This window comes from Eschscholzia californica, unplaced genomic scaffold (genome assembly GCF_041429995.1).
Source record: "Eschscholzia californica isolate CP2 unplaced genomic scaffold, dmEscCali1.0.p SCAF_5, whole genome shotgun sequence".
In the NCBI taxonomy this organism is placed as follows: domain Eukaryota; kingdom Viridiplantae; phylum Streptophyta; class Magnoliopsida; order Ranunculales; family Papaveraceae; genus Eschscholzia; species Eschscholzia californica.
In genome coordinates, this window is record NW_028238472.1 from 6548063 (window position 1) to 6558572 (window position 10510).

Consider the following 10510-nt stretch of genomic DNA (forward strand, 5'->3'; position numbering starts at 1 on the left):
TAAAACTTTCAAGAAAATTGAAGGTTTAGGGGAAGTGTCAGCGACTTCTTCCTTCACAAACTTCCTCTCGTATTTTTCTGGACGGAGACAATGTGAAGCAAAAAAACAATATCACTAATGTAAGAGGTGTAGATGAATGATTGGATTGACAGCTGATTCCCACCAATCCAACTAGACCTGTCCAAGCTAGGATAGTCGGTTGGTGTGACAATATATAACTAATGCATGTCCTTTTCACTTAGGTTAAGAAATTCCTTGTCGTATTTAAACTTGAGTGCCAACGAAGAAGATTGCATTTGTAGAACTAAATTGTGTGTGATGTTTCTACAATTCAACATATTTGTACACAAAATGCATATTAAATTCGTGCTCTACTTACAGTCTTGCGCGACACATTTTAGATTGTCTGATTTGGATTTGTGGGTACATTTTAGAGTTCAGTTTCTTAAGATTCATGATTTGACTAGATGATGAAATTCATCCGTTGTTTTTTTTCGCGCAAGTTTGTAGATGTACAAGATATTAGTATTTCTCTAATTCACATGATCCATTTTTAAATAAGTTTTGACAACTTTTTAGCATTATACTGGCGTTCTATATAATATTTAACATCTTACCAGCTATGATGCAAGTACCGTTCACCTCATTCACTTCCTGAGTAATATTAGAAGATGTTAGGAGTCAAAATTTACTCCAGACTTGTATTGTCGATCCGCGGTTGATTCTCATTTACGCCTGGATCTACTTTAGAACCAATTCATACTTCTCTATTTTCTTTGGATAGGACAAAATACAACCTTTTTCTTTGAGACCTCATGTCCTACTATCAACCACTAGGATGGGAGTGGGGTGGGTGCTACTTTGAGCATTTTTTAACATCTTACCTTACCCTCTACTATTCTAATGATATAGAGAATCTAACAAACAACCACCTCCCTTATTGACAAGCAAACTTAACCTTTTTAATGTCCTTAATGAACAACACTTTATAATCTTATCCTCTCTCTCTTTATATTCCATTGCCAAAAACTCAATCCAAACTCAACAAAACAAAAGAAAAAGAGACTAGCTAGAAATAGAAGAATATGTCTTGCTCAATCAAGAGGATTTTATAAAGTAGAAATCAAGAAGAAGAAGAAGAAAGACTATCAAATTTGGACTCTCAAAGATAAAAAAAAAATGGTGGGTCTTTTTTCAAGGTTCTCTGTTAGCAGATCATCTGGCAATCATAGAAGAACTCAAAGTTCACTTGTAAGCATTACCCACCATTTCTTCTCTCTCTCTCTCTCTCTCTCTCTCTCTCTCTGGGTTTTTGTATTTGTTTTCAATGTGGGTTTTGTAGTATGAACTAACAAATTTAGCTCAAATTATAAACAATTAGAAATAACAAAAAGGGAATAAGTTTGTAATTAGTTTAGACTTAAAGATTCAATTTTTCTTTAGTCTTATTTTGATTTAGGATCAAAGTTTTGATTAATTCATTTGACCCATTACTTGATCCTAGGGTTTCTATAATAGTTTAATTCATTCTTCAATTCTGATCTTATTTTGGATTGATTTGCTTATTATAGTTCATAATAGAATAAACAGATGATCACTTTAAGTAGATCTCTTTATTCTGGTTGAATCTGAGTTAATTTTTCATCTTTTTATCTGATCCAAGGAGATACCAAATGGGGATCTATGTGGCTGAGGTTACAAAATTGAAATTAGGTTTTCCTTTTTCAGATTAAGGGTTCAATCTTGTAAATGAAAGGGTGATGAGGAAGCAAACGTTAGTTTAGGTTGTATGTTGAAGAGCGACAAATCAGCAAAATCCAAATCTCATTTAGCTATCTGTATATTCTTTTCTTACATATGAATAGTCCCACATGGACGAAGAGAAGTGTCATGACCAAGAATAGGTCTAGGACATCTCCGCTCAGTGCCACGTCACCACAAACTCAACATCTTATACAAAATCTAAATGAAAAGTATTAACTCCTTTTCTTTGCTTAATTTTTCTTGTCGGCGTTTCAAGTACATTTACTGCTTTTTGGTGAAGCATATTTTATGTGCCAAGTGTGAATGCTTATAGATATTTCGTCATTGTTAGACCCACAAGGCCATAGATATATTAACGGTTTGAGCTTTTGGAGTAAGTGGTTATGAGTTATGAACATGCTATAAACGTATGTGGGGGTTGTGGATTCAAGTATTCGACTTAGTTTTGAAGCGGTAGTATATTGTTACATATTTTCCGTTTCTTTTGAATTTGTTTTGTTAGACCCAAATATTCTTTATATCTCGCCCTTCATTTTTCTGCTACTCAGTCGATACTGTAATTGCGACATTCCCGAGTTTTGATCCATCTGAGTGACTCTATAATCACTTAGATCGAAACTCGGCTCAGAAATATTTTCTTTTAATATAAATGTATATAATTTTCTTTATATGGACCTCTCTGAAACGTACTTTGTCAATCTCGGCTCGCTGATTACCCTGCTAGCCCACTTACGTAGCTCCAGTGTTTGACAATTTGAGTTGTCATTTTAAGTGGTTGTTAATATCAAGAACTTTAACTGTTGTAAATTGTTCTCCTTGTGTGGCCGATCGCATTAGATAAGAATTCTTATGGCAATTGCATGAATACTCTCACAGGATGAGAGAGGTCCACTGCCACAAATTGCAGATGTTGCAGATACAACTGCTGTTACTGCTGCTTCTGCCACTGCCCATGGGATCGAAATAGCAATAGAGTTTAAGCCAGTTGAACGCCCAATTGAGCCTCTCGATAATGACCAACCTGTTAAATGCCCATTGCCAGAACCTTCAATTCTCAATGTAAGTCTCAAATAGTTCGCCACCAATTCTATAATTATATATTTCTTACTCTCATTACTCTATCTTAATGATAGTCGATCCTTCGGTTGGGACTTGGGAAAGGACTATTTTGATTTGTCTTATCATTTTCCATATTATAAAGAGGGTTGACCAAGTTGTCAATTTTGTTGCGCTATAAACTTATATAAAGTAATACAATAAGTAGTAAGTAGAATAATAACCCATCAATTGACATTGCTGATGACTTGAATTATGAAAGCATGACAAAAAAAAGAGTTTTGTGAAAAAAAATAGGTCTTCATTCATCGAATAGATCTTTTTGTTGGATAGTATTTCATAAATTTCAGTGCGATTGGATGCCCAAAAAAACACGGTTGTGGATTCAGTCCTTAGGTATGGGTCTTAAAGTTGTGGCTTCCGAAAGTGCTACAGCTAACAATGTTGCTTGCAGACCAGAAAGTCAATTAGGCACAACCATATAACATGTTCCAACACGATCTGCTTCGATATGGTGTTAGGCAGTTAGGGTGTTGGTCGTAGAAAATTCCTCATCGGCGGGAGGTCCCAATAAGATACCGACACAAGTTGTACATCAAGTCTCTAGCAACTGCTTAAACCAGTACAGCCTGGATCGGAAGTGCCAAAGATATGATTCTTTTTTTTTCTTCTCAACTCAAGAACTCCTTTGAACAAAATATTCTCTTTGGAGAGGAAGATCTAAATAATGAGTTTCATAGTTATTCTCAAAAGTTAAAATATTTTTCGGTTGTTTCATATGGTTGTTACTTTATTTGTTTATCAGGATGGAAGACTATGGAAGGAAAGGATTTCAGCAACTACCCAAAAAAGGAACAACTTGCCTATAAGAAATCTTGATTCAGAAGCAGAAGTTGTTGGAAGAGGAAGAAAAAGAAATGGATCATCACAATCAAATAGATCCATTTTACCATCAATCAGTGCACCTGAACACAACCTTGTTACTCTACTTGATGAATGCAATGCCTCCGGAATATGAACAACAAACTTCTTAGTAATACTTCACTCTTATATGATATATGTTTTTATTCCTTTGTTTCCTTATCTTATATATAGAAAGAATATTGCAGAACAGTGATACCATTGTTATACGTCAAGTTGAAATGAAAAATATATAAAAATTCGATTTCCTAGTATATTCTTGACTTCTAGATCTTTATATCTGAAAATTAGTCGATTATTAAAATTTTTATAGGTTGTTAAATATTTAAAATTTTCCATTCTCTTTATGGGAAACTATAGCTACAGTTTGAGTTGTAGGTGCATATTTCAAGCTTAGTGAGTGTGGGGCAGGTTGTGTCGCTTTAAAGCCTTCATCGCGAATAAATATGCATCTCCGGTGGTAAGAGCCTACTGTCACGGACAGTTAGGTTGACCCAGCATAATACGCTCGAAACACATGGTCGAAGTGTGGTGGTAAGAGCCTACTGTCACGGACAGTTAGGTTGACCCAGCATAATACGCTCGAAACACATGGTCGAAGTGTGAAATATCAAATCTTAACGAATTATGCGGCGTTATGCACTCCCGCCTAGTACATAGCCAGTCTTCCCGAACATCTCGGAGCACTCACGACCTGGTCGTGACACTAGACCTTAACTGACGCATCTCGAAGCATGGAAACATCTAAAGCCTAGGCCTCGCGGGTGGTTAGAGCCGAAACCGCACAACTCTGAGCATGGAGAGATGTGGCAGTGACATCTTTGAGCGTGGAGAGATGCGATAGTCCCATATAGTTAGCGAAAGCATCTCGAGCATGGACCTATTAAGTCAATGACTGGGCCAGCTTCCCAGTTTACACCCATGTAAGAAGTAGAGAGAGGGAGAGAGAAGCTAAGAAGTTACCCACCTAAGAAATCACATAGTAAAATATCCAAATAATCAGAAGAGTGGTTCAAGATTGAATACCACAACAAAATTTCCAAGTAACCAGAAAAGTAATATTCAGATTGTTCATCTTTAGAATCTATCTGAGCATTATTAAGTAGAACAACCCTTCTTTGATTTGATTAAAAAATATATAAACCAAAATCCCCTCACTAGAATTGGGGAAATAATGTTAACATAAACAAAAGCAAAAATGAGTTAGAAAATTTTTGAGCAGACATAACTCATCCTATTGTTTATACTCACTCCTCACCTAAGAAAAAACTAGGAACCTGAGAAGGGTAAAAAAAAAATCACAGGCTGTTATTACCTCCCTCGGAAGCAGCGAGTTTCCTTCTCTGTTGGTGCTCGGCAACTTTGTAGTCCACCACTTCACGGAACAAATTTGCGTCGAGAACGCAATCACTGCTCCCGTAAACAGCAGCTTGAACACCAGCCATAAGCTTCGCAATTTCTCTTCCTGAAAACCCTTCTGTTTTAATGGCTGCTTCACGAACAATATCGTCAGATATACCTTTTATTTCTATTTTCTGTGGTGGTTTCCGAAACAAAGATGATATCCAACTAGATTTTCTCTCTCCTGCCTTCGCTATGTATTTATCGATATAGAGCTTAAGTAGTTTGAAACGTTCGTCTTCCCCGGGTAAGGGGAATTCGAGGACTTCATCAATACGATCAGCCACTGCGGAATCTAGGTCACCAGGGCGGTTAGTGGCAAGAGCGAGTACAATATCCTTGGATTGGTCACCCGTGCGGAAAAGTAGTGCATTTAGAGCGCTTCGTTGGGCTTCACTCATATACGTCTTGTTACGCCTGCAAAATTAGTCCATTAAGGTTCAATTATCCGGTCCTCAATGAGCAACTAATGGAAAAAATAATTCTATTAAAAGAAACCAGTATCAAGCAAGTATGCAGTAATCAAGTTCAGTAGGGATTCAGGATTTAAGGCCTTAGGTAAGTTACATATATGGATATGGTGGTTTGTCTGTGAATAGCTTAGAGCTATTGTTGAGATTCAGCCCCTGCATTTCAAGCCAAGTAGTTGGGATAGGCCAACCACTCAAGTAACTCGGGGACAGGGATTGGCGGTAGCCCATGCTGAACTCCCCAAGTTTGTCGCTACATGTAAAACCTTGAATGTTGGGAATGTCTTTGAATTTTTAGAGAATACATCAAATATATAGTTAGAGAAAACTCCGCCAAGTTACTAGACTCTGGGATATAGGATAAACCCATGTTCTATCTCGAGCCAACCCTGCTCCCAATTGCTTCAGTTTCAAGAGAACGAATATTAAGCTAAAAACACAGTTTAGGAAGGAATAAATTTTGAACGACAACTTACTCGCATAAAAAGGCATCTGCTTCATCAATGAAAAGCAATAAACCCCTCCGAGACTTCTTAGACCAGTCAAATAGCTGGTGTATCTTGGTTACAGCCTGTGATCCCAGTGGTGCTACATCTCCACCAGTCATCAAAGCGTAATCCAAACCCTACAAGCAAGTTATACAAGTCTCAGATCGAGAATTTGAGAAGATAACATTGATGATCCCCAAAAACAACAATCCAAGCTCTTGTCCAGTTAAAAGATTATAAAACTACCAGCTTGAATCAAAAAGAATGAAATCTCAGACATACTGATTTTCGTGCAAGTTCTCTAGCAGCCATAGTTTTTCCAGTTCCAGGAGGGCCATAAAAGAGCATATTTCTGAAAGGTGCTTGATGAGATTTTGTATTTGCAGTTGCTCCAGCAAGTTGTTCGATTCTCTTATTAAGAGAAGGATGCAGAATGACATCTCCAAATCCGTTGCCGTTTTTGGCACCAGCTCCTTTATCACTTTTTTGTGTTAGTGTGCTAATGCCACGAGAAAAGAAACCCGACCATGGGTATTTCCCTCTCGAGGATTCCCTGATCAAAGACGGTTGCCCCAATATTCTATCGACATAGCCCCAAACCACCCTTGCACCTTCTCTGAAGGAGAAAATCGATGGAGAGGTCAATATTCGCAACAATAACAACTGATTAACAGGTAATAGAAGTAAATGTAGCCTCAAGGTTATTTCAACAAAAAGAGACAATAGAGTATAGAACTAGGAGATGCAAAGCTGAACCCTGGTTAAATCTAATAGTTAAATGGCCTACTATCAAGGTTAAATATCAAGAATCTTATAGAAGTATAGATTAAGGTTACCAGATTCGCAGTACGTCCCGGTACGCGGTACGAAACGGGTACGCGGTACGAAAACGGGTACGCGGTACGCCTATTAGAGTGTATCCGGTACGTGAGGGATATACCTCTTCGGTACGCTAATTCGATACATAATTCGCTTAATATAAAATTTCGGTTCATTACTAAATATTCCAAAATTCTTTCTTAATTATAAACATAAATATTTCAAAACTCATAAGGGATGAAACAACTAATTACTCAAAGTCTGATATCATAATAGTACTTAAAACATGAAGATAAAACCATAAAATAGCAATTACTTGGAAATTCAAAACCTAAAACTCAAATCTAAGGTATGTCTTTGCTTCACTCTACTGTTCTTCATGAGAAGCAGTTCGCTAGATCTGGCGATCTGGTTCGCGAATGTACCCTAAAAGGGTTCGCGCGAACCAGATCGCGATTCGCAGGGGGGTGCAACGAATCTGGTAACCTTAGTCACTATAGAACGAAGACATAATAAGATTATCTTATAGAAGAAGAAAAATTATATTAGGCTTCTAACTATAGAACTTTGGCCTTTTTTATACAGCTCTAGTCTCAACCAAAAGATTAGCCTCATATAAAAGCTTTCACAAGTAAACGAACAGCTTTAATTGTGACCAAGAGCAAGGGTAATTACTCATAAAATGGGTCCATACCTAGTCGTGTAAATCCCAGCTGCAAGAGCTGTTACTCCGCCAACAACCACAATGAGCTTATTTTGATCAGTTAATATAGCCCGCAAACCGCCTACAATCATATAAAATGTCTCCATTCAGCAAAGTATAATCGGTAAATTAATGAGAACACCTGTGTATATATTCTAATGAAGCTTTGAAGTTGGTGGTAAACTTTCAAAGCTAAGATACAAGAATTCTACTGAACTTCCAAAATTTTCTTTCTGTACAGGTTTCTTTAGGACTAATACTCATACTAGAAATGCATTTTAACCTTACTAGTAGAAACTACACCAAACTATTCTCTGTATAAATTTCATCCACCAAAATACATCGTTAACAATTAATACGAAGCAACCAAATTCAGAGGTTTATATAGCCAGCGTGCAAATATTTATGTCTCCAAGTATTAGCACAAAAAGCAACAATAAGAACTGCAAATTTATCTTTACTTTAACTTTGGAGGAAGAAAAACATTCACTGAGTGCCTAGTTTCATGGATTTTTTTTTTTGCTAAATTGGTAGTGACACTAGGGGAATTCTCCTCTAACATGCTCAAAAGTTACAGCATGAAATTTCTTGATTAGAAAAACAGAACTCCGGATATAAACTCTAATAAATTTGAGTTTGTACCTCCTATATGCTCAAAAGTTGTGTTAATGGCAGCAACCCACTTTTCTCTCTCAGCACCTGCACGTTCTACTAGCATACGCTTATTAACCTCTTCAGCTAGTTTTGCTTCATGGGCTCTTCCTTCTGCTTCAGCCATAGCCTTTACTTTAATTGTCTCCTGATCTATTAAAGCCTTCTCCCTCTCTGTTTGGCGACGCTGTGCTTGAATCTGTTCTTCCGTTGCACGTCGAGCTTGTTCTTGCCTGATAGATGATTCCTCTTGCATTTTCACAAGCTCTTGATTTCTCGCTCTTTGGCTTTCATTCTCTGCCTGCAGAAACACAAGAATTAAATCCTGTCCAATAAAAAACTATAAACATCTTAAGATTTAACAAACAGAACCATGCCTGCATCCTTTTCCTTGCCAGCTCATCTTCATATCGTGCCATTTGAGCTTTTGTTTGTGCCTGTTGTTGAACTAGTTTTTTCTGTTCTTCGTATATTACCCGTTGTCTCTCCTGCATGACACACAAAATGACAGATATTTATCATATAACCATAAAATGAAGAATGAGGTGCGCCATTTTAATACTAGTAGTTCCTTGGTGAATTACCACTAAGACATTTTAATATGTTCAGTGTTAATGACCATCATGCAATTTCCAACTTCCAGAATATGTGTTTCGAAAGGAGCAGAGGTTGGCAAGAATTACCCCCGTTTTCTTGGGAACCCTTCACAGCAATATTATAATGTTTTAGTTTTTTTCATTCGGTATTATTTTGTCTAGGCAAGTGTTTAAGTATTCGTTCGCCATTTCAAAGTAATAAAACACAAGTTATTAGTGTTCTTTATAATATGACTCAACTAGCAGCTAAGTTTTTCATAGAGCTGATTATAGAACTCCCATTGGTTATTCAACAATTTAGAGTACAAACATGACATTAAACTCGATATTGCTAGAAAAGATCTTCATTCTAATCAAAGAAGTATATGCACATTTTGAAGTGTGAGTGTGTGACAGTGTGAAGAACCAATAACAGATTGACCTAAAAAAGGATAACTGAATTACAAAAGTCAATAACTAAATTGTGATAATTCAATATAAAAACCTATAGAGTAGCAATCTTACAGTTTCATGTTGAGCTTGGATTGCTTGATATTCAGTTTTCTTCACTTCCATTTCAGCTTGTCTTGTCTCTTCTTGCTTCTTCATCAGCTCAAAAACCTAAAAATTAACAACCCAACATTAACTTCACTTACAAAATCTATAAAGCAAGATGGAAAATGGATTCAAAGTAACTTATCCCTTTCTATCTCTAATGAAATTGAAAGAGACAAGTTTGAAGAGCAAAAAAGGAGGAACCTTTTTGGCATTAGAAGAGCTGCTAATCTCTTTAACAGCTTTAGCACCTCTCTCAAGTGCTTCAGGGTCGAATCCAGCAGCTGTAGTTCTGGGATTTTCATTTCGAGGACGAGAAGGAGGTGGGTCTTTTTTGGCCGCCATTGAGTTATCAGACGAAGGTGGAACTGAAGAAACAGATGAAGAAGGTACTTCCGACGGTGAAGATGAAGATGATGATGATGATGATGAAGAGAAAGGAGAGAAACTAAAAGGACCATCAGCATAAACTTGTTCAACACTTAGTGCAGCAGAAGCCATTGCAGAAACAATCCCTAATGCACAAGCTCTGGCCATTTTTTTAGTATCTGATTTTGAAACCCTTCTAGGGTTTATTGAACTTGGGTAGTTGTGTTTTTGAAGTATTTTGATTATCTTGGAAGGAAGAAATAGTAAAGGAGGGAGCTTGAGAAGCAAGAAAAGAAGACAACAGAGGGAGGGGGTTTACTTTACAGGACCCCCACGAAGCTTGTAGAGAGAGAAAATGGGAATTTAGGGGTTTTTGTAGGGTTTCTTTCTCTCTCTAGTGAATAGACGGGTCCGGGACTTCGGGTTGATGCTTCTTTCTTTTTTTTTTAATCTGAAAATCGAAGTCCAACAACGAAGAGCCTAAAACCCGACAACATCTATTATATTTAGTGCCTAAATTTCATGGGATAAATCATGATGATAAACTACTTCCACCGAGACTCGATCTTGGTTGAGACGGGTTTCTGTAACACTTTATTTTCACCCGTGTTATGGCTCTACTTACCGCTCTTGGTCTTGTAGATGATATTGGAGGGGGAGCAATCCAGTGATTTGCATCATTCTGAACTACAATAGGTCATGGGTTCAAATTTAAGTGGATACTCATAAATATTTTAT

The 10510-nt window shown here is 37.1% G+C and overlaps 2 protein-coding genes across 2 annotated transcripts; one reads left to right on the forward strand and one right to left on the reverse strand.

The window, feature by feature from the left end:
• Positions 1-835: 835 nt before the first annotated feature.
• On the forward strand, positions 836-3995 carry LOC147536632 (uncharacterized). The gene is made up of 3 exons (XM_086638918.1): positions 836-1251; positions 2641-2823; positions 3626-3995. The coding sequence occupies exons 1-3, from the start codon at positions 1180-1182 to the stop codon at positions 3836-3838; spliced, it is 468 nt and encodes a 155-aa protein (XP_086495044.1). The 5' UTR covers positions 836-1179; the 3' UTR covers positions 3839-3995.
• Positions 3996-4839: 844 nt separating this feature from the next.
• Positions 4840-10419, reverse strand: LOC147536633 (uncharacterized). The gene is made up of 8 exons (XM_086638919.1): positions 9608-10419; positions 9374-9469; positions 8651-8761; positions 8265-8574; positions 7614-7704; positions 6383-6716; positions 6089-6237; positions 4840-5559 (listed from the first exon to the last, which is right to left on the reverse strand). Exons 1-8 carry the CDS (start codon positions 9938-9940, stop codon positions 5040-5042), a joined length of 1944 nt encoding a protein of 647 aa, XP_086495045.1. The 5' UTR covers positions 9941-10419; the 3' UTR covers positions 4840-5039.
• Positions 10420-10510: the final 91 nt, after the last annotated feature.